Raw genomic sequence first — 25,268 nt, 5'->3', positions numbered from 1 at the left:
TCATCAATATTAAAACAATATAAGGCTTGAACTACTTCAGTTGTGTGTAATGAATCTAAAATATATGAAAGTCTAATGTTTATCAGTACATTACAGAAAATAATGAACTTTATCACAATATGCTAATTTTTTTAGAAGGACCTGTACATGACTATCACGGCCTACAGAGCTATGTCTCCAAGGCTCCCTTTTCGGATATAGAGTGCTACTATGCACGTACCGGAGGCTGGGGATCACAGCAATGGTCACTGAAAAGATGTTAGTTAACGTGCATATACGTTCTTGGAATACGTCATGTGTGCTCCTGTGAATTGGGCCGAACCTGGTAATACCGAGAGCGCTCTCCATTCTTGCTTACTACTGTGTTTGGATCAGAAAGCAAGGAAGACGGCCTTATGGAAACCATGAGCTTCAGTATTATGTGCAGAGTCCACAAAGGGGGCCGGGCAAAGCAGGAAGACCATGTGATACAATTTCAGCCAATAGCTGCAAAGCACAGAATGATGTCAGTGAGGGGGCGTTAACAACTTCTCCTGTACTAACCAGTCGCATGCAGCAGTAGCTGCATTGTTTGTGGTGTTAAAGGGGCTATGCCATGATTGATGTAAAAAATGAAAATCAGACATCACATAGTACATGATTATCTCTAACAAAGCTAGAACCGGCCCTGTACCTCACATGGATCCAGAGATCTCCCCATTCATTGCACCAACTGTTCTACTATATTTATTTCAGGCTAGCAGGAGAGGGGAAGTGTCCTTTCTCAGGAGTATGCCCTTTCTGCTGTGACTCTTTCCCTGTAACTGTGAGAGCTTCTAACAGAAGAGAGGGCTGGTGACAGTTGAAGATTTAAACTGAGCACGTGCGACCATCTCTGTGAGGTGTAAAAGAAATAAGGAAAAGAAGAAACAGCACTACACAGATACATTTTATTGAATATGCCAGTGGCTACCTAAAATTTTTAATTACATGCAATTACAAAAATATTCAGATTCAGGCGATGGTTTGAAAAAATTTAAAATATGCTTCGTGGCACAACCCTTTTAAAGGATAAATGAATGGAGAACCTTGGAAAATTGCTTTTGAGGGACCAGAGTAAAAAAATAAATGGCCATGGCATGTTTAATGACCTTACTATGTGCGTTTTGCGAATACTGAAAATGCGTCCCGAGATTCAATTTATAGCTGAAATACCTCTTAAAGTAGACATTTGGAAAAATTATATATTTGGTTTGGAGAGGCGACCGCAGTGTTACATGGATGCTAATGAAACCAATGCACTTTATTATAAATAGTGGATGGTTGATATAATCAAATTACGCAGTTTGCTGCACCAAGGACTAGATGGAAGGTCTTGTTAAAAGCAAGCACAAATACTCCACAAGCAGGACAAATAGTAACACAAGTATAGACACTAAAGACAATGCCAAGACTTAAGGACCTAGAGAAGTGAAACAGTTGTTTCCAGAGTCTACAGCGTCTGCTAATCCAGGAAAATAGCCTCTCAGGTCTGAAGGAAGACATTTCCTTAAAGGAAAAAACATAGGCAAGCAGAGCAAAACAGAAGTGCCCAGAATACCTTCAACATCACTTTTTCATAGGTTAAATAGAGGCCAGGAGAGTGAAGAGGCGGCATAAAACAGATGTTAGGAGTAAAACAACTACTGTGTGAATATATAGACTATATTCTATTTATACTTTTTACAATGTGTCCTTTTTTAGCAATTCATATTTTTTTCTTTACTGTTTTTGTCATGTAATTGTATTGTGTTACCTTGTTTTGAAAGGCGGCCTTTTTATTAGGATTAGGCTGCATTCACATAGCTCTTTAGCCCTTTTCAAGGCTTTTCATTAGAGTATACAGGTGAAACTCGAAAAATTAGAATATCGTGCAAAAGTTTATTTATTTCAGTAATGCAACTTAAAATTAGAACTTTGTGAAACGGTTCAATATTCTAGGCTCAAAGTGTCACACTCTAGTCAGCGAATTAATCCATACCCCCTGAGCAAATGGGACCTGAGATTGTGACTTTGGGGTTTTATAAGCAGTAAGCCATAATCATCCAGATTATAACAAATAATAGAAATTATTAAAATATCTCGCTTTGCATGTATTGAGTCTATCTCATATTAGTTTCACCTTTTAAGTTGCATTACTGAAATAAATGAACTTTGCACGATATTCTAATTTTTTGAGTTTCACCTGTACATCTGAACACCCCAAAATGGTATACAGACGTATTCCGCAACAGGTACGTTGACTTTAATGGGTAAACCAGAGTTGAAAGGATTGCTCTCTGGGGTCTCTATGACCAGTTTTCAATTCCTCTCTGGCATTTTCACTGGATAGAATTGAGCAGTCTACCACGTTATTCTGTCTGGCAAAAATGCCATAAAGGAACAGAGAGCAGGTAAAACAAAATCCAAAGATGAATCATTTGAACTCTTTTAACCTATTAAAGTCTGGGTAAAGTCAGATATTCAGACGTATACCCTCAACAGAAAGCACTGCAGAGGGCTAAACGCTATGAATGCAGCCTTACTAGTAAAAGATAACCATAACCAAACGTAATAATTATCACAGTGACATTTAGGCTATTTTCACACTTGCGGCAGAGTGATCCAGCGACAGACCTGCCTGCCGGATCCAGCAAAACGTATTCCAGCTGAATGCATTTTAAGACTGATCAGGATTCTGATCAGTCTTACAAATGCATTGCAAAAACGGATCCATATGTCCGTTTGTCATACGGACAAACTGATCCGTTACAATTTTTTTTCACATTTTTACCAGTCTGCGCATACGCAGACCGGAAGGGCAGATCCGTCATTCCGGTATTTTGGCACTAATACATTCCTATGTAAAAAAATTCAGGCAAGTCTTCAGTTTTTTTGGGCCAGAGATAAAACCGTAGCATGCTGCGGTTTTATCTTTGGCTTGATCAGTCAAAAATACATCCTAATGCATCCTGAAAGGATTGCTCTCCATTCAGAATGCATGGGGATAAAACTGATCAGTTCTTTTCCTGTATAGAGCGCCTAGGAACTCTATACCGGAAAAGAAAAACGCAAGTGTGAAAGTAACCTTACAAGTGTAAAATGCCAAGAGAGTAACGTAAAGGGGGATTTAGTTAATCCTTAAAGCATACCTGAGTTTAAAAAAAAGAAAAAAAGTTTGCATAATGGCTGTGGTTTATTGTACACTGTGAAGGAGCAGGTCTTTTTTAGGCTTCCCTAATGACTTCTTAAGCCATATTATTCCCTGTTTCACTTGCATAGTTAGATGCATTTCTCTCACAAGCAGGGGGCACCTCCCTTCTGTTTAACCTACCGACACTGTATGCAATGACCTCACTTCCCACTATGTTTGTTCTCTTCTAGGGAGCTCAGAAAGCTGATAAGGAGGGGAGACATACAGGAGCTACTCTGCCCTTCAAAAGCTGTGTAGAGGCACTGCTTCTTTAAGGCTCAGAAGTTCAGCTAGCTCTGACATGCCACCATTTCCTGTGAATCGTCTATGTCTCTGTTACTGGAGACGGATGTAGCCGAACAACAAGCAGTGGACTGCAACTTAGGTGGAAGTGAGACCCCTAGTGGCCAAGACAGTATAAATTAAAAGTTCTAAGATTTTCTAATAAACATTGTGTCTCACATCTTCAGCATTTTCAATATATATATTTTTTTACCCTCAGAGATTTTACTAGATTTTAGGGGACCTATAGTTTTTATAAAGCCGAAGTTTAGGATTACTCATGCCCCTCCCACAATTGTCCATTTAGTCTAAAAACAATGCTTTATGACAATTACTAGGGAAGAGTCTGGCGGCATCTGGTGCATGCGCAGTGAAGCAAAGTGTACTAGCCTTGGCTGCATCCGAGCACTGCATATGTCTGGATACTGCCAGACTCTTCTTTGTTAATTTACATTCAGAATACACTAGGGCAGAATCAAAATGTTTACACCACATTTATTGTGTCAAAAAGTTGCTGCCAACAGTAAAGGCTGGACAATTCCTTTAAGAGATTGTCTCGGTTAAACAACCATTTTTCACATGCCCCATCAGGGCCCGTACTCAAAAAGTGGCTCTCACCATTCAAAAGATGTGCAGTTGCAAAATTAGGTAATTTCTTGTTATAAAATAACCCCCATTGCACAATAAATGTCTCATAATAATGCGTAGTTGTGAGTTTACTGGAAGGAAAACCAGTTTACTTCAAGTTGACTATGTCCCTCAGTCATGACAGGGAACTGTGAGCTTATTTCCAGTCTCCCCCTCTTTCTACATTCCTGAAATCTTGTCATATTTCTTAGTATAAATATCTTTCTTTGAAAATGTTTCATTAAATGAAATTATTTAACCCTTTAATGTTATTGCTACTGCTTTCAGCCAAACCAGTCTCTGGGCGACTCACTGCTGATTGTGGGGGTGTAGAGAGTCAGACTCCCATGAATTGATATGGATCACCTATTCTAAGGACAGATCATGACTTGTGATGAGCAAACTTGCGTTTTCAAGTTTGGCGTACAAGTTTGGGTTATCTAAGAATCCCGTTATGGATTCCACTACCACAGACCATAACGGAATTCTATGACGGCATGTACTACGGAAGCCTATAAAAGGCATTCCGTCATAATAGAAGTTTATGTTGGCCACAGACTTCTATTTTGACGGAATGCAATATGGAATGCCTCTTATAGCCTTCCGTGGTGCATGCCGTCATAGAATTCTGTTATGGTCCGTGGTAGCGGAATCCATAATCGAGATTCTTAGATAATCCGAACCTTTTACGCCAAACTTGAAAACACAAGTTCGCTTATCACAAGTCATTATCTGTCCTTAGAATAGGTGATCCATATCAATTCATGGGAGTCTGACTCTCTACACCCCAGCAGTGAGTCGCCCAGAGACTGGTTTGGCTGAAAGCAGTAGCAATAACATTAAAGGGTTAAATAATTTTTCCATTTAATGAAACATTTTCAAAGAAAGATATTTATACTAAGAAATATGACAAGATTTCAGGAATGTAGAAAGAGGGGGAGACTGGAAATAAGCTCACAGTTCCCTGTCATGACTGAGGGACATAGTCAACTTGAAGTAAAATGGTTTTCCTTCCAGTAAACTCACGCTCATCACTAGTCATGAATATTTAAAGGATGCCTAAACCTTTATGGAAACCATGATTTATATGATAGACCAACACAAAGTAGCAACTACCGGTATGTGTGAAGTGATAAGAAAATAAGTGGTTTTCAAAAAAAATGTATAAATAAAAATCTAAAAAGTGTAGCGTGCATTTGTATTCAGCCCCTGTACTATGATACCCCTAAGTAAAATCCAACGTGACCAACTGCCTTCAGAAGTCTCCTAATTAGTAAATAAATGTCCACCTTGGTATAACTACAGCTGTTCTGTAAAGGCCTCAAAGGTTTGTTAGAAAACATTAATGATCAAACAGAATCATGAAAACCAAAAGAACACACCAGACAGGTCAGGGATAAAGTTGTGGAGAAGTGTGAAGCAGGAATAGGCTATAGAAAATATGTCCCAAAGTCTGAACATCTCACGGAACACTGTTCAATCCATAATTCGAAAATGGAAGGACTATGGCACAACTACAAACCTACCAAGACATGGCCATCCACCTAAACAGACAACCCAGTCACTGAGAGCACTAATTAGGGTAGCAGCCAAGAGGGCCATGGTCATCCTGGAGGAGCTGCAGAGATCCAAAGCTCAGGTGGGAGAATCAGTCTGCAGGACAATTATTAGTTGTGTACTGTACAAATCTGGCCTTTATGTTAGACTGGCAAGCCACTTTTGAAAGGAAGCCATAAGAAGTCCTGTTTGCAGTCTGCCACAAGCCATGTAGGGGACACAGCAAACATGTGGAAGAAGGTGCTCTGGTCAGATGAGACCAAAGTTGAACTTTTAGGCTTCAATGCAAAACACCATGCGTTGTGGAAAACTATCACTGCACATCACCCTGAACACACCATGCCCACCATGAAACATGGTGGTGGCAGCATCATGCTGTGAGGATGATTTTCTACAGAAAGGACAGGGAAGCTGGACAAATCCAAAATGGATGGAGCTAAATACAAGGCAATCCTGGAGAAAAACCTGGTAGAGGCTGCAAAAGACTGGGGCGGAGGTTCACCTTCCAGCAGGACAACGCCCCTAAACATACAGTCAGAGCTACAATGGAATGGTTTAGATTAAAGCATATAATTATGTGTTAGAATGGCCCAGTCAAAGTCCAGACCTAAATCCCATTGAGAATCTTTGGCAAGACTTGAACATTGCTGTTCACAGACGCTCTCCAGCCAATCTGACTGAGCTTCAGCTTTTTTGCAAATACGAACAAGCAAAAATTTCTGCCTGTGGATGTGCAAAGCTGGTAGAGACATACCCTAAAAGACAAGCAACTATATTTGCAGCGAAAGGTGGTCCTACAAAGAATTGACTACGGGGGCTGAATACAAATGCACGGCACACTTTTCAAATATTTATAAAAAATTTGAAAACTATGAATCATTTTCTTTTCACGTCTACTTGCTACTTGTTGTGACAGCCGTAAAGCCTCACTAGGAGACATGTCTGGAATTAGTTTTAGGGCAACAGCCCTGGGGTCTCTCTCCCATTTCTCCAAAAATGTTAAGCAAAGTCATGCGTTTGTCATGTAGGATTTTATATACCCTAGATATGTTCCCCTACCTTTCTTCTATTTTGCTACAGTTATAAACTGTTATATGTGTCTTTATCTCTAGGGAAACCCTATTTTTGAGATACTACAGCATGTTGTAGCTGCAAATATTTGGAAAAGTCCTCCTTCTGTAGCCCAAACTCATTCTGCAGTTGCTGAAACATTTAATTACTTTATCATTCAGTAAAGATTTAGATACCATTGAACTACCGGGAAACCCATTTAATTGAATCACACAAGCTAGAACATTCTGATCCAATAACTACTGCTCTAAGAGTCGCAGTCTTACATGAATTAGAAAAAAAAATGCATCCGGTTTGATTTTACATTTTATAATAAAAATTTATTTTTATTTTTTAAATGTAAACATTTAAAAACAAACACAAAAACCTCCATTTACCTAGCAGTTGAGTGATTTTCTATCAGATACCAAGTAGCAGAAAAATTCTCCCTATTGAAGTCTGCAGTCTTTCCAGGAAACAATGCCTCGATGTCCAAGTGTGGGACCTTTTCCCTGCAAAAGTACAAGAAAGAGGTTTATACTGCACACGAAAGGCCAGAAATGAAAATACACATTCATTTTGCCGTCACCAGAACAACAAACTACAACATATTGTTTAGTTGTCATTGACTGTAATGTAAAGCGACTCATTTTCAGTCACACTACGAGAGCATCATGGGTTAATAGAGGATCATCTGCCATCAGAGGCCTCATCTCTTGCACACACAACTCTTCTCGCACTTTGGAGGACCCGTCACATCTGGCCTTTACCAGGACAGCCAACTGATTTCAATAGGCACTGCGTAATGCTTTATACGTCCTGTCGAGGCACCACAGGGAAATAAAACATTTACTGCCAGTTTCCCTCACAGATTATAGCCGATTCCTGGGGGTCATAGCGCGAGACACCATGTGAGTTTATCTTTGGGAGGCCGTTCTAAGATTTTAAAAAATAATAAATAAATAAAATTTAAAAAAATGCCGATAGTGGACAACCCAGACAGCATATGGTCACATGTGGCAAAAATGATGTGATTTCTCTGAAGTGGAATTGCATGCAGAAATCCAGTGTTTTTACAGTATCAGTGAATGGATGAGACTTATATTAGATAAACTATAAAATCAAGATCTAAGCAAACAAAAATCCAGTGTAAAGGAAACAATAAAGAAAAAAAAATGTCGGACAGGGGAGGGGGTTAAAGGAGGATCATTTTCCCTAATTTAAAGAGTAGACAAATCCCTGCTCAAGAGAGTCACATCCTGATGGCGGATGTACTCCGTGCTCATGCCTATCCCTAGCTAGCCCTATTGGAAAGAAGGTATGGAAAATAGAGCATAAGTAAGTTCTCACGTGCCAAATGGCAACCTAGTATCCGTCTCTACGCATTTCTCCCTATACCGAATTCATCAGGAGGCCAATGAGGGCACCTATATTGAGAACGGAGCCCCGAAAGTGGTGGATGCGCAGCTGCCCTCCATTCATTTTCTATGGCTCAGCTATTTGTCGGGCTCATAGAAGTGAATAGGGGCTGTGGCCGGTCATGCTCGGTGCGCTCCCATCCCTTTCTATGGTGAGTGCACTTGGTGGTGGCCGGACAGGAGTCCTCCAGCCACCACTTTGCAGGGCTTCGTTCCCAGCGGTGGGACCCACACCTATAAGACAATGGGGGCATATCCTAGCGATATGCCCCTATTGTCGGAGAGGAGACAACCTCTTTAACAAATTTCATCCATGTGCTGCAGAAAATGTCTGCAATAATATCCACACATACCTTGATATTGGTGATTTTTAAGCTGCAGGATGTCAGTTTATGAGGCGTAATTGTGCTGCAGATTTCACCCTTTACAACGCAAACAAGTCCGCAGCATTTTTGTGACAAATGTCACAGTGAAATATACATTATTTGGTGTGGATTGCGCTGCTGTGGAAGTACGGCAGATACACTGTACATTTTCTGCCTCTGAAAATCAGTTGCAGGCCAGCCAACTGTGGCTATACCCTTAAAGGGGTTTTCCAGTTTGCATCAAAATACGATAAAATAATCATTTATGAAGATAGCTACAATTTTGCAATGTACCGTATTTTTCGCCGTATAAGACGCACCTAGGTTTTTGGGGAGGAAAATAAGAAAAAAAATATTTTTAACCAAAAGGTGTGCTGTGGGTTTGGTGGGCTTGGAACTAGGTGGTCTGTGGATGGCACTATTACTGGGGATCTGTGGATGACGGACACTGTTATGGGGGGATCTGTGGATGACGGACACTGTTATGGGGGGATCTGTGGATGACGGACACTTATGGGGGGATCTGTAGATGACGGACACTGTTATGGGGGGAACTGTGGATGACGGACACTGTTATGGGGGATCTGTGGATGACGGACACTTATGGGGGGATCTGTGGATGACGGACACTGTTATGGGGGGAACTGTGGATGACGGACACTGTTATGGGGGGAACTGTGGATGACGGACACTGTTATGGGGGATCTGTGGCTTTCACTGTTACAGGGGGATCTGTGGCTGGCACTGTTACAGGGGGGGGATCTGTGGATGGCACTGTTATACATGTGTCATCCACAGACCCTCCCAGCCCATAACTGTGCCATCCACAGATCCCCCGCCGCTCCAGTATACTAACATAATATGTCTTATTCAATTAATAGTTATTAAATATGCCTCTTTATTCCTAAAGTACCTTAAATCCTAAGTGCTTCAGTACAATGCCGGCAGGCCGGGCGGCCGGCGCGGCGCGTCACTCACTGACGTCACTTGCCTGCGCCGCCTGCTTCATTCATAAAGTAGGCGGCGCAGGAACGTGACATCAGGGAGTTACGCTGCCGCCCGCCTGGCCTGCATTGTACGGATGCGCTTAGGATTTAAGGTACTATTAGGCATAAAGGGGCATATTTAATAACCATTAATTTAATATGACATATTTTATTAGTACACCGGAGCGGCGGGGCGGGCCTTTAGTACAGTGACTGCACCGCCCCGCCGCTATTGCCGGCCCCAGCTCCTCCTCCCAGTCCCTCCCCGAGTACCCGCTCGCTTTACATCGCTGCCAGCGATGTAAAACTGACTGCATTCGCCGTATAAGACGCAGGGGCATTTCTCCCCCATTTTGGGGGAAGAAAAAGTGCGTCTTATACGGCGAAAAATACGGTATTTCTTATACCTTTATTGTTCCCATTTTCAGTTCTGGGCTGTGATCACATGAGTATGTCCATGGAGCATTTTCTTACTTCCTGTGATGTCCATGGGTGTGTCAAAGCAGCAACAGGGGCGTGGCTGTGCAACTAGCTGGGGGGAGGAGCTATAAACTAGCTGTGGCAGAGAAAGGAGAAGTATATAAAGCATGGGAAAGATGTACATGAGGTAAGCAACCACATGAGCCTATCTGTTTAAAGTCATAGTAATCCCTGAAAAACACCTTTAAAAAGGGGTATTCAGGTTCTATTTAGTTATCCTCTATCTACAGCTAGTTACATAGACACTCCCCTATCACTACCCCGCCCATGGACATCAGAAAGAGCTGCATGGACATGGTCATGTGACCACATCCCAGAACGGAAGATCGGAGCAATAAAAGGTAATAGAAATACATTACAAAATTACAACTATTATCCTATAGGATATTGATGCAAACCGGGAAACCCCTTTAAGGCTCCCAACAGGGCGTCACTCAGTTAACCCAGGCACAATTTGCTGGAATTCTCCATTATGCCTCCATACTAGTAAATCAGATTAAAGAATTTGTGCATTACTCACAGACATGTGGACTCAAGTTTCTCTGCTTCCCATGCAGCCTTGGGAATTGCAAGGGGAGAAAAGTAACCTGGATTACAGTGTAGATCTGTCTGGCTGAGCTCATGGGCTGGAGATCAGGCCTCCCACATACACATGTTTTCATAGCTCACTGCTGACATGTTCCTCACTGAGAACTTTAACACTCGGGAAAGAAAGGATATGCTACGAGGGGCAATCCTAATGGGACCTAGGTGGCCAGGTCATGTAATGAGTAAAGACAAAACAGGAACCGCATTAGCTCCCAACATTGAGCCAGGCAGCGGGGGTCAGAGCGGTGATTGACTTCTAATACACGGGTGTTAGAACAATTTCTACTTATTCAATGCTGGGAATGCTGAAGAAGAGTCTGATCACACTACAGGACTGCCATACTCCATCATGTGTCATACCTGGACTCCGTTCAGAAGAAAAGGCTGCATTATTTTATTACTATATTATGCGCTTTGTGGTTGCAAATCAAATCTCTTAAGCCCAGTGCTAATATTTTCAGTTACTTATTGGTTGATCATAACTTATTTAAGAAATAAAAAATAAAAAAGAGCTTTATTTGGACTCCAGTGTAATAGCTGATTTACAGCCTTGACAAATGGCAAGAAGTGAATTAGCGGGGGCTTAAATCACCGCACAAGGCCGTTAACTTGTCACAGCACGGTAAATCATTGCAGCACACAGAAAAAAGCTCGCCAATTTAGACTCCTGAGTGAAACTGCCATAGTGTAGGAGTGGTTGAGGATACTTGGGGTACTCGTAACCTTAAAGAGGACCTGTCACCGCTCCCGACATGTCTGTTTTAATAGCATCATGCCTTTCCTGTGTAATAACAATTCTGGAGCATCTATTCTTATGGCTCTGTTGTGCCGTTCCTTTATTGCAAACTGCTAGCAATTTCATTCATAACTTCTAGCAGGCATAATAAAGGTGCAGATGGGTGTTACCAGTTGGAGGGGGGCAGGTGTTCCTACACAGTCCGACTGTGTAGTGACCTCCCCCCCCAACTGGTAACACCAATTTAGAGCCTCACTGCAATTTATTCATAACTTCCAGCAGGCATAATAAAGGTCCAGATGGGTGTTACCAGTTGGGGGGGGTCGGGTGCCCCTACACAGTATGACTGTGTAGTGACCCCCCCCCCCCCCCCCAAACTGGTAACACCTATTTAGCCTCACTGCAATTTTATTCATAATTCATAGCAGGAAAGGCACATCATAGAGTCATTCAAATAGATGCTCCGGAATGGTTATTAAAAGGGGGATGCAAGTAGTTATTAAAACAGACAGGAGAGGTGTCGGGTTTAAAGGGAGTACCCGTAATTATGATAATAAAGCTTGAGGGTACAGCCACACGTAGCTTACACGCTGTAGATTGTCTGCATTCAGCGTACAGTAGAAGCAACAAATCTTATCCCCACGTGGCCAAAAATTGCGCAACAGAATCTGAGCCATTTGATACGGATTTCACCTCTGGCAGAAGCATGCCATAAACGGCGTTTTCAGGAGTCAAATATTAATGGCAAATTCTTTTGTTAGGATATCAGTTTTTGACTAGAGATGGTTTGACCTTTAATACCGCCACTGGTCAGCAGAATGAGAGGTACGCGGCTCCAGGGTTTCCCTTTATTTGCTTAGACAGGTGCAGAGCCATATAAGAGTGCGACTGTGCGTGGTACTACAGCTTAGTCCTATTCACTTCAGCTGCAGCCTTCCATACCGACCAGGTACCTTCAATACCTGACTCACACAAAACTCCATTAATGGGTCACTTCCATTACAAAAGGGGCATTTTTTTTAACTCAATATTGACAAACTTTATTTTTATTTATTTTTTAGAGTTTTTTTCCCCATTTTTCTCTCTTTCATTTCGGGAGTATTATGCCACCGAAAATTAAACACAAAATACTGTACTTCTGTAGCAGTCAACATGAATAAAACTTCCCACATAGACAGGTAATGCATTGTCAGTTTACTGCTGCTGTGAGGGGAAGATGTTATCTGAAGGGTAAGCCTTGTGGGATGACTTTATGACAGCTCTATTGTTCTATAACATAACAGGATAACATTGTATTGATTAGTGTAATGTGTGATGGGGGCTCTCTCTGGTCGTAGTGACCAAGAGCCTGACCGGGAGTTAAGTGACACTGTTCCCATACTAAGGGTCCATTCAGACGTCCGTAGTGTATTGCGGATCCGCAAATTGCACAATGGCGGAACGGATGCGGACCACAATTGAGGTCGTGTGAATGGAGCGTAAAAGTCCAAACAAAGAGGAAGTTTAAAGGGAAAGGACAGGAGGTAGAATACATGGAGTGATATCAAAATATCCTGGAAATAATCCACCTATTTTCATTAAAAGAAAATACAAAGAATCACCACATGCTGGTTGTTAAAGGTTTGTCCAGTTTTAGAAAAACACAGCTGCTTTCTTCCAAAAACAGCACCGCACCTGTCCACAGGTTGTGTCCGGTATTGCAGCTCAGCCTAATCCACTTCACCAGAGCTGAACTGCAATTCCAGATCTGTATTGATGTGTGTCTAATCCTGGACATCCCCTTTAACATGTATTAAAGAAATATGAATGGAAGTGTCCCTTTAATCACATTATTCTGAAAAGTTATTTCACTTCTAATATAGATTGCACTTTAAGTCCCCACCGCTTTCAAGAGCCCTGTCAGTGAATAGAACATGCCTGCTAACGCTCAGATCCAACGCAGATTTGAAGTGAAATTTGAGATGGTAAAAAAAAAAATAATAATAATATGTACAGCGCGTGGACAGATACGGCTATGTACGAAAACGCTAACATATGTCAGTTCTCCAGTAGATGGCAATGTCATCCCAGGAAACGAGAAAGAACTGGGCCGTGGGAAGATCTACTTTGACAATAAGTGGGTGGCTGAAAAATGACTTGGAACCTACTCTACTTTTCAGAATTCTTTTTTATTACTGGGTCTGATCTCTGGTATTGACCCGGCACAACATACACAACAACAAACACTGCTTTGAGTTCTGCATCGAGAGCGCTGCTCTGGATCTCAGAGTCTGCCGCTCCGTAATTTGGCAGAACAAAAAATAAAACATGTGCTGGGTCTGCAGTTGTAGGGCGCAGCTGTTTATGTGCACGCAGCATTTTACATTGGAAAAAAGGAAAAAAAATCAAGACAATAGCCGCGTATGATCTGAAGGACGAAGGATGCAAGATATTCCCAAACACATACAATCATAGTGGAAAAATAAAAGGAATAGCAACAGTACAGCTAGGGTCATATACAGTACTTAAGAACCTCTGTATAAGTATGCCGCAGCATGAGAAATCTACAGTAGATATGCTATATCCATTAGCAATACATGTCAAAGGTGTGGATTTGTTAGGTTTACACATCCTGTTACTAGGAGACTGATATTAGGCCGGGGTCACATGTGACTGATTAGCTGCAGATTTGCAGTCGCAAATTTTAGTGCGGTAAATCCGCAGCATTGTAGTACAGAACCAGCAAAGTGGGCGAGAATTTCGGAATTCTCATCCACATGCTGCATACAAAAAAAGCGGCATAAAAAGGTGCGGCAATTAAGGATGTGAAATCCGCAGCATGTCAATTTATACAGCGGATTTCTCCTGTGTATTTCACACTTTGCAATGGAGGGTGAAATCCTATGGCTTTTCCGTGGTAAACAGCGGTTTTTCAATCAGTTGTGAACCCAGCCTTAAGCTCCGTGGCCCATTTTTTCTATACGGTTTCCAACAGTATTAACGGCCTAATTTGTGTGTTTGATTTGTACTAGTAGTGTCAAAAGGAACTATGACTTATTAGCGTGAAAAGGAACGGACTTACAACATTTAATACATTTGTTACAAAGTAAACAAAAAAAATGACAAAAACACAGACAATGACACATGTGGGCCATTAAAATAAAAATAAAAAAATAAACTGAAAAATTTAAAATGATAAAAAGGAAAAATTCAACATAACCAATTCCCCCTCTCCCCCGTTACTAATGCCTCCCAGGTCTACCACTGGTCTCTACACGGACATGTGCCCACTGCAGCCTATCACTGGTGGTAGCAGTCACCTCCACAGTCAATAACTCGCTAAACGGTCACATGTCTGTGTCGAAAGGAAGCAGAAAATAGAGACTAGCGGCGGACCAGGAAGCTTTGTAACTGGAGTTGTGTGGTGAATCAGTAACGCAACTATGACTTCTTTTATCATTTTATTATCATTTTCAGTGTTCTTTTATTTATTTATTTTTTATTTTAAAAGGTCGGACAGCCCTAGAAATACTTGAAATATTATTAAACAAAAAATTGATGGGATCCTTGATCTGTCCAACATGTAAAGGCAAAAATAATTCGATTTCTGATTTAAAAAAAAAATATATTGAATAAAAAAAGTCAAGAAACACTTTTATAATATTTTGAAACATACTGAACAAATAAATATGATTATAAAAAACTAGGGCTGCAACGATTACTCAAATCGATCCAGTAACTCGACACAAAAAAATCCCTCGATGCAAATTTTTTGCATCGAAGATTCATTTGCGTCATGTAACCACGGAGCGCGAGTGAAGTGCTTGCTATTACTCACGTTCAGTGGTTTTCCGCCGGCCCACACCGCGCTGCACTGTATCCTGACACATTGTCAGGACACAGGGCACTTGCAGAGCTAAGGGCATGGAGAACTGATGGCACTGGGGGGAGCTGATGGCGCTGAGAACTGATGGCAGGGGGGTCTGATGAGTTTTTATAAAAGAAAATGTTCTTTAATTTTTTTTTTCTTATTAGAGTACAGTACTCAATTAATCGCTGGATTAAATCGATAGAATACTTGATTACTAAAATAATCGATAGCTGCATCCCTATATAAAACATAGCGGGAAAATTCCATGTACCATATGTAATGCTGATCTGTGAGAGAGCTGCGGCTGCTTTCACAGCCTCACAAACTGTCTAAATAAGCAGCATGTGGACAAATTAAAACAATAAAACGCCGCTGAGGTCTTCACTGGGAAGAGTTAAGGTTGAGATCCTCAGACTCGGGCCACCCAGCTAGTCTGCAAATGCACTGTCCTGCATTCCCAATGGATTTCCTATCAGTCAATTTTGGGACATTTTACGTAAACATTCTCCAAGAAATGACTAAAGGCTCCTTTACCTTCACGCGGGGCGTTTCCTTGGCTTTCATTTTAAGACCTTCATCAGAAGAATAATCTGTGTATTTGATTTTGCTCACCCTTGTTGGGAAGAAACCGCACGGTTTTCAGACTATTTCTGTTCATCGCTTTCAAAGTGAAAGAGAAGGAAACAGAATTTCTGATGGCGCTCCCATTCAGCTCAGCGTAAGCAAAATCAAAACGGGATTACGAGTTTGCTTTATGTATACAATGTAAGTTCTAAATACAACTAGGGTAATCCGAGTCACATCTTTGAAGGAGAAGGTGATTTGAAATTATTGGCGTGCCAAGTGTTCAATCTGTAATATGCACTACCCGAGATTCTAACTAATGCCAACCTTATATTTATTTACACGTACCACAATCATCCAAGCTGACCAGATCAGAATGCAAAAAAAGTAATATTAAATCCCTGAATATTAAAACAGTTACAAGAATATTATATGTCTACATCAAAAGTAACAAAAACTGCAACCCTGGATCTAACAAACCTAAACCACCAGTTAACTGGGACATTTGAAAATAATTTGCTTAAAAGGGGTTGTCTCATGATTAATGTAGAAAACTGAAAATCAGACACCATATAGTACATGACAATCTCTTTCTAACAAAGCCAGAACCAGCTCTGCACCTCACATGGATCCAGAGATCTCCCCATTCATTGCTGGAATTGCTCTGCTAGATTTATATCAAGCTGGCAGCTTAGGGTGGTGAACAGGAATCAAGAAGCGCATGCACATGATCGTTGGATGTTTTGTAATTTTCAGTTGTCCCTGAGGTGGTGGCTGGCGATTAGCTGTAATGATGTCTACCCGTAGACTACATATGGAGACTGCAGATTCTGCTTTCTGTCTATCACTCACCCAGAATATAGAACATTACAGAGAAGTACTGAGCAGTATAGATGTGAATAAAGCACTTGGGTTGAGATATAACACTGTTAGTTGGTGCTCACTGCTCCTCTCCTTACTATTTCCATAGACTTCTATGGGATGAGATAATTTTGTGTACAGTGAGCTGACAACCCATCTTGGTCTCTCCAGACAGATTTATCGCAGAATTAAGGTCTCTTGCACATGAGCGAGTCAGTGAAAAAAAGAAGGTTTGACGTGCAAATTGAAGCATTTATATCTCCAACTGCGCTCAGGGTTTCTGTTTTTACATCTGACTTGTATTCATTCGCCATCCGTTTTTCATCTACAGTATGTGAAAAAAAACTGAAAAATAAACTGCATCACTTAGCAACCATAAGTGAAAAACAGACCATATATGTATGCCGTCCATGTCCTGGTAGTTTTTTTCTCACTGGCCCATTAACGTGAATGGACTATTCCTGCATGAAAAACAATGAAGGTAGCAAATGCTACGAAGTTTCCTGGACAGAAAATCATGTGAAATAGAATGCTTACATGCATATTCCCATTGAAATCAATGGATTAGTTGTAAAAACTGACTGCATCGGAACAGAGATATCAACTATGTTAAACTATCCTTAAAGAAAATGTTAGTTTAAAAAAGGGGGTGAGGAAGAAAATTGCTGACAACTGGCAAATAAGGCATTTTTCTCTGATAGTATATATTACAAACTTTCTTGTACTAGTTAGTGACCATTTAAACTTCATATTACAGGTGGTTAAAAAGTTCTTAAACCCTATACAAAAATTCCCCCTACTACAGGTGTACAGTCTTTCTTAGCCAGACATGAATGAACTTGGATGATAAAGGAGGTCTCCTGCTTGACCACCTCCTCTATAAGAAAGTAGTATAGAGCTGCACACAATGCTCGGTTCTATCTGTGGTGGACCCAGTCTGTCCATGTATTTTTGGCTGGCCATTCAGCTTAGCTTTTGGTATGCAGGAAACAAAGAGAACAAGAACACTTAACAAAATGCAAATACTAACACCCTCATGGTAAATACCACTACGTTTGCATCAGAGGCGTAAGGAAAGTGGCATCTTGACGTAAACCTCTTGTCTGTGCTAAGTATGTATAGCAAGTTATGTCATCGCTCAGTACACTTTCTGCAGAGATACAATCAAAAGGACACAAAGAGATGTGGCGTAAAGCCAGGACACTAGATGCTGGATTTCAACAAGTGATTCATTTGTTAAACACATGGCACATCCAGCTGAAGATACAAAAACCAAGTGGATGGATAGATTGCAAGTCTTTGACACCCACAAAGTCTCCTCTTGCTGTTCTGAAGATTACTTTACACAAGTGCTACACTCATAGACATTTCATTTTATAAGCTGGTTCCATTACAAAAACCTGGATAGGATTCAGGAAAAAAAAAAAAAAAAAAAAAAAAAAAAACTTACAGGTCATCACTTGTGCAACTCTTAGCAAGCTACCAGTTGTCCCATCTACCTTCACAAGCAGAATATCATAACACCTATAAAGAATGCAGGAGGCTTTCCAGGACTTAGGCTACTTTCACACTTGCGTCGGAGCGGATCGGTCTGGTATCTGCACAGACGGATCCGCTCCTATAATGCAAACTATGGTATCCATTCAGAACAGATCCGTCTGCATTATATTTCAGAAAAAAATCCAAGTCTAATTGTTAGTCAGACGGATCCGTCCTGACTTTGCATTGAAAGTCAATGGGGGCGGATCAGTTTGAAATTGCACCATATTGTGTCAACGTCAAACGGATCCGTCCCCATTGACTTACATTGTAAGTCTGGACTGATCCGTTTGGCTCCGCACGGCCAGGCGGACACGAAAACCGTTTGGGTGTCCGCCTGCTGAGCGGAACGGAGGTGAAACGGAGCCATACTGATGCATTCTGAGCGGATCCGCATCCACTCAGATTGCATTGGGGCTGAACGGATCAGTTCGGGGCCGCTGGTGAGAGCCATCAAACGGAACTCACAAGCGGAACCCCGAACGCAAGTGTAAAAGTAGCCTAAAAGTGTAAGGCCCCTTTCACACAGGCGAGTTTTCTGCGCGGGTGCAATGCGTGAGGTGAACACATTGCACCCAAACTGAATCCGGAGCCATTCATTTCCATGGGGCTGTGCACATGAGCGGTGATTTTCACGCATCACTTGTGCGTTGCGTGAAAATCGCAGCAGGCTCTATATTGTGTGTTTTTCACGCGTTAGAAGGGAATGGGCTGCGTGAAAATCGCAAGCATGTGTGGATGCGGTGCGATTTTCACGCATGGTTTCTAGGTGACGATCGGGATGGGGACCCAATCATTATTATTTTCCCTTATAACATGGTTATAAGAGAAAATAATAGCATTCTGAATACAGAATTCTAAGTAAATTAGGGATGGAGGGGTTAAAAAAATGAAAAAAAATTTAACTCACCATGGTGATTGACCATGTGATGGACCATGTGATGAGCACAGTGACATCACCAAAGGTCCTTTTCCTCCCAGGTCCTTAAAGAAGAAAGAAGGAAGACAAGCCGGGCTGCGCGAACAAGTGGATGAGGTGAGTTTAATTTTTATTTAATTTTTTTTAACCCCTCCAACCCTATTGTACTATGCATTCTGTATTAAGAATGCTATTATTTTCCCTTATAACCATGTTAAAAGGGAAAATAATAAAATTTACACAACACTTAACCCAAACCCGAACTTCTGTGAAGAAGTCCAGGTTCGGGTCTGGGTACCGAACATGCCGATTTTTCTCACGCGAGTGCAAAACACATTAAAATGCTTTGCACTCGCGCGGAAAAATCACACATTTTCACCCGCATCTTGTCCGGCCCTCACACGCGACACCCGTGAGAAAGAGGCCTAGCTGCCATTCTTTTTTTATTTTTGTAATGTGTAGGGGCAGTGATACTGAACATTTTTGTAATATAGTTTAATTACTGAAATCGTACATTTCTATTAGAAAAATAGCTCTAAAGTGGCTCATTTTGAGCCTTAGCAACACTTCTCTGTCTTCTGTTTACATAACAGTGGAGACTTGCTCAACACTGACTGTGTTATGTAAACAGAAGACAAAGGAGTGTTGCTAAGGTTCAAAATGGGACAATTTAGAGATATTTTTCTAATAGAAATGTATAATATCAGTAATTAAAGTATATTACAAAAATGGTCATTATCACTGCCCCTACACATTACAAAAAAATAAAAAATATGACAGTTACACTTTAAATACTGAACCTACCATTAGGATAGTCATCAATATCAGAATGGCAGAAATCGGACTCCTCGAACCCATAGAAAGAACCACAGCACACCATACACTGTTTAGTGGCTGGGAAGAGGGTATGAAAATGAGCTCTAAACAAGCTCTGCCTCTGTCACCATCAGATATAAAGTACATTTTCTATAGGTCAATGTTTGTCCTTTAAAACAGTCCTTGAGACATGAGATTGAAAGAGCACTGGCTTAACATAGTGGGAGGCCTATTCAGGATTCAGGGGATACTATATCTCCTTATGGACAGTGCCTAATGTAATGCAAGATCCGTCCTACTCACGTTAGATTCTTGCAGCACCTGCCCATGTGGTAAAGCTGAGGCCAGCACAACTCACTTCACTGCTCCTGTGCCGCATGGTGCTGGAGCTAGCTTGTGATGATGTATCTCGGTCATAGGGACCTCAATCCAACCAGAAAGAGCATCCTCATACTTAAACTTCTTTTTTTTCAGATACTGCAGGAACTAATAGTATAAAACATTTTAAATAGGGGTGCACCGAAATTTCGGCGGCCGAAAATATCGGCCGAGAATGCACCTAATCTATTTCTGCCGATATTTTTACATATCGGCCGGAAATAGCGGGGAGGGACTGGGAGGAGGAGCTGGGGGCCGGTGCGTTCACTGTTCTCCGGCCCCCAGCTCCAGTAGTTATAAAATGTGTGCAATTAATAAGCATTCTATTCATTTGGCCCCCTCTGCAGTATTACATTCAATACAGCCACATCCTACTCACGGGGCTGTGCTGGCCGGCCGGGCAGACGAACGGCAGCGTCACGACTGACGTCACATGCCTGCGCCGCCTCCTTCATTCAGAAAGTAGGCCGGGCACATGACGTCAGTTGTCACGCTGCCGCTCCTCTGCCCGGCCGGCCAGCATTAAGATGACAGCCCTGTGAGTATGATGTGGCTGTATTGAATGTAATACTGCAGAGGGGGCCTCATGAATAGAATGCTTATTAATTGTACAACATTTTATAACTACTGGAGCTGGGGGCCGGAGCACAGTGAACGCTCCGGCCCCCAGCTCCTCCTCCGAGTCCCTCCCCGCTATTTTCTATTAATCTATTAATTGTACAATGGGGGCTGTGGATGGCACTGTTATGGGGGGGGGGGGGGGTCTGTGGATGGCACTGTTATGGGGTGGGGGTCTGTGGATGGCACTGTTATGGGGTGGGTGGGGGTCTGTGGATGGCACTGTTATGGGGTGGGTGGGGGTCTGTGGATGGCACTGTTATGGGGTGGGCGGGTCTGTGGATGGCACTGTTATGGGGTGGGCGGGTCTGTGGATGGCACTGTTATGAGGTGGGGGGGGGTCTGTGGATGGCACTGTTATGGGGTGGGGGGTCTTTTAAAAGTATTTGGGCAAAAAGGCAGTTTCGGTTTCGGTTTCGGTCAAGGGGTATCCTGAATTTTCGGTTTCGGTTTCGGACCAGAATTTTCATTTCGGTGCACCCCTAATTTTAAAGGCTATGTACACGTTCAGAGGCATTTTTTTTTTATGACTGCATGTTACTCATTTTTGGCTAAAAATCTTTTTTTCTATTGGCTTTTATTAAAAATATTGAGCTGTTCTGTCACAAAGGGTTAACCGTTTTTCTAGCTGTGTGACTGGTACTTTCAATCATCTATAAACCTTATCTCTAAACTACTAAAATGTCATAAACACTTATTTAAGCCACATTCTTATCAATAAGATAAGAACTGAGCTATAATGGGTGTTTAAGGTCAGAGAGCAGAGATAAGGAGTCCGTCAGCTCCTGGTCTGACAGAAAATCTAAAGGGGGCTTCTAGAACATGTCAGCTCTGTACAGAAAAACGGATGCCATATTTTTAATAAAGACCAATGTAAAAAAATATTTTTAGCTCAAAATGAGTACAATGCAATAATAAAAAAAAAATGCCCCCAAAAAGGTGTACATAGCCTTTTAAGCCAGTTTAGGGGTGCAAAAAGTACTGACAAACAGGGGCGGACTGGCCATAGATCCTACAGGGAAACTTCTCGGTGGGCAAATGCCCAGAGGGCCACCTGGGCCCCCACTCACAGCCGCCAGCCAGGTAAGTAATGGTCTGACACTCCATGAGTTAATTAACACTGGAAATAGTAAAAACTTATGTAACTGGTCAGCGGCCGCAGGTGTCCTCCTGACTCCAACTGTATTGCCATCTTGTGGCAAATGGAGTGGAAGGAAGAACGGGACCACTGGCACAGAGGGACAGCTTCTGGAGAGGTATTTTGTGCTGCCTAAGCATTACTTTGTAGCAATATGGTATTGCTGGTCAGTCTAATTGTATTGCCCTGATTTCTGTCAGTTTGGACCCACCTACAACATGGGGCCACTTTTCGTTTTTTCCAGGGCCACTTTAAGTTCCCAATCCGCCCCTGCTGACAGGTTCCCTTAAAATCAAAACTATAAATCTCAGCATGGAGCAAAGATCATACACTAAGCTCTTCCATCAAACACGTGAATTCTAAAAGGAAAATTGATTCATTTCATTTTTGGCATAGACGCAAATCTTACCTTTCTATATCTATACCCAATGGATTACCAGTTCTCTGAGATAGAGGAGATATTCCTTTATTTCTGTCTGTGCGCATGTCGTAATAATTCTGTTCTTCCACCCATACTGCCGACTGATACAAAATACCTAAAACAAAATAAAAATTAAAAAACGCATAGACACAGATTATTTTCTCCTCTTCATAGCTAATGATTTAAAAGGGGTGTCCGCTTCTCCACACAGTTCAATTATAGGCAACGTTGTCGAGATAACCCTGACACGCATGCTGTAATTAAAATTGTGGCTTTTTGTTAAAAATTCACAGGTTCCTTTGGAGCTAGCCATATTCCTTACTTCCTGCTCTTATCCCACATACTGGCGTTCAAGGCTGGGTTTACATCGCACTTTTACCATCCGTTTAACGTACACAAAAAACTTATATGTTAAACGGATGCCTCAGACTGATGTCATACAGTGGCATCCATTCGCCATAGTTTCATTGTAAAAAATAAATTATATATATATATATATATATATATATATATATATATATATATACACACACACACATATACACTTTTTTACGGTTTTGTATGTTTTCTTTCTAACGTATATGTCAAATGGAGGCATAAAATGTGATGTGAACCCACCCTAAAATATTATAATTTCTAGCAAAATGTCACAAATATGCAGTACGCCTCATTTATTATGCTGTGTACAACATCCGATAACTCTGGTCTCAACTTTCACGAGTTTTATCTCCAGCTCTAAAAGTTAGTTATGGCGCAAACTGCACCAACATTGAGAAATCTCCCCCAGAAAGTTTAAAAGGTTGTGCTTTCATAAATGTCATCAATGAGGTCTGCAAGGCATGAGAAGAGTTAAGTCACGCTCACTTCTGTGGGGTCCTGACAAAGATACACTGACCCACTGCTGTAGGGAGAGAAATGTTTAGATTACCTCCGCAGGACACACTTTCTGCTGCGTAAGGATCTGGTAGGAAAAGTACTTTTTTGTAACAACTGAAGGACATTGCCCTGTTTGGAAGGGTCAATTTACACAGCGCTTTTAGTGACCGATGGAGACATATGTCAAGAGGATTTCGCCATGTATTGTATACTTCTGATAGATGCCACTATAGGCTCTTATGTATGTTAAAAAAAAGTTTTTTTATTTTGCAGGATGCCCTTTAATGGAATAGCACAGTAGACAGCGGGGGCGGAATGGGAACTTAAAGTGGCCCTGGAAAAAAATTATAAAAGTGGCCCCGTTTTGTAGTCGGGTCCAGGGCCAGCAATACCATATTGTGGCACATTATACACATTGTTTTAGAAGCGGTCATTGCAAGTGCGATCGCACCTATGATGTCACTCATATACTGCAGTAATAAACAAACGGTGATGTCGCCGTTTCTTAATACCACGGTATATCGTTAACACTGGTATATTGCCCAACCCTACTTGGGCATCGGCCACACTGGGAAATTTCTCAGTAGGGTTTATGGCCAATCCACCCCTGGTAGACAGCGATATACTACGTATACTAGCCGGACTGAGGCAAAAAGGACATCTAGCAAATTGGGGCCTGTGCATAGATTGAATTCACACTGGGAATACTAGTTAGATGGTGCAGGGTTCCTGCTTTCAGTGAGAAGGGGGATGGCACAGATAAAAAACAAAAATCAGCGAGCCTCAGGAAACAGGAAAGGATTCCTTCCCACTGACCTATTCAGCCAAGCAGTACAGAACTGCAGCACTGTTAACCCTTTGGTTATGGGAGCAGCACAAATCTACGGACTCGCCTGCCAGGGAAATTCTAATTTTGTGCAGTGTCCCTCATCTACCCATAAACAGCCATCAGAGTACCCTTGGCCACTTCTAGACAAACGTGCATGTAACCGATCAAGCACATTGTATTAGCTTACTAGTCACAGTTACATAGTTAGTACGCTCATTTGGAGGGTTTTGCCTTCCTCTCAACCTCCTGGGGTTTGTCAGTACAGTATGTTACAACCCCCAGGTCATCAACAGGAAGCCAAAAACTATAGAACAATTCCCACTGAGAGGACTGTGCAAAGAGGTATCTCCCAAGAAAGAGAATCATCTCGCCAGCGCCACCCATTGGAAGGGGCTCAAGATCCGACTTTCCAACAAGCCTTGGGATTTGACAAGGGAATATAACCAGGGCAGATATCCATCCGTAGACGGCGATTGCCCCTCGTCAGTACAGATTAGTGAGAGGTCTTGGATGTAGCTTAGGCAGGGCACTGTATCTTCTTCAGTGATTGTGAGCCAACACAGAGATAAGATAGAAGGAAAGATCCGCGCCAGTTCTGTGTTTTTGGCTCACAATCACTGATGGAAATAAGTGAAATCTATTCACTCCTGTGGTAGTCAGGTCCCATAACTTTACCCTTCTCCTTTCTACTATAGAATAAATGGCTGTTAAAAGACAAAACTATACTGCCCCGGATTTACTAATGTGTCTGCTCCAAAAATCAGTCTAAAAATGGCGCATCTAGGGTTTAAATACTTTTTCGGACATGCTTGATAAGGGGGTGGGGCTTAGTGCAAAAGGGTGGGGCTTTACATGAAAGGGGCAGGTCCTAAATGTGCCATTTTGCACCAAAACTGTACCACAAATCTGGTGTCAAAATCTGTCTCAAAGTAAGCCAACCAATAGTTGCTATGGAGTAAAGAGAAAAGTGACTATCCTCCAGGCTGAGCCCCTGTGATAAATCTGGTGCAGGTCTAGACTGCCTGTCTAAGCTTAGGCCTACTTTAGAATTAGCAAATCTGGGCCATTGTGTTAACTTTAGATGCAGCAGCTTGGGATTACATGTTATAATTATTTCACAAATTTTTTATTAGAAAATCATAGCATACATCATCTTCCACAATGTCAAATTACCGTACAG

At 41.7% G+C, this 25,268-nt stretch overlaps 1 protein-coding gene across 3 annotated transcripts in view; it reads right to left on the bottom strand.

Annotated features, from left to right (window-relative positions):
* EXOC2 (exocyst complex component 2) overlaps window positions 1-25,268 on the bottom strand; it is a 188,672-nt gene that overhangs the window by 135,837 nt on the left and 27,567 nt on the right. For all 3 annotated transcript variants that reach the window (XM_044293024.1, XM_044293023.1, XM_044293025.1), the window contains exons 3-4: window positions 22,372-22,498; window positions 7,105-7,218 (exon numbers count right to left, since the gene is read on the bottom strand). In XM_044293024.1, coding sequence (XP_044148959.1) covers window positions 7,105-7,218; window positions 22,372-22,498 — 241 coding nt within the window. The remainder of the gene's footprint in view (window positions 1-7,104; window positions 7,219-22,371; window positions 22,499-25,268) is intronic.

This window comes from Bufo gargarizans, chromosome 5, assembly GCF_014858855.1.
Source record: "Bufo gargarizans isolate SCDJY-AF-19 chromosome 5, ASM1485885v1, whole genome shotgun sequence".
NCBI lineage: Eukaryota > Metazoa > Chordata > Amphibia > Anura > Bufonidae > Bufo > Bufo gargarizans.
Note: the sequence above shows the minus strand (reverse complement) of the source record. Positions and strands in the feature narration are given on the sequence as shown.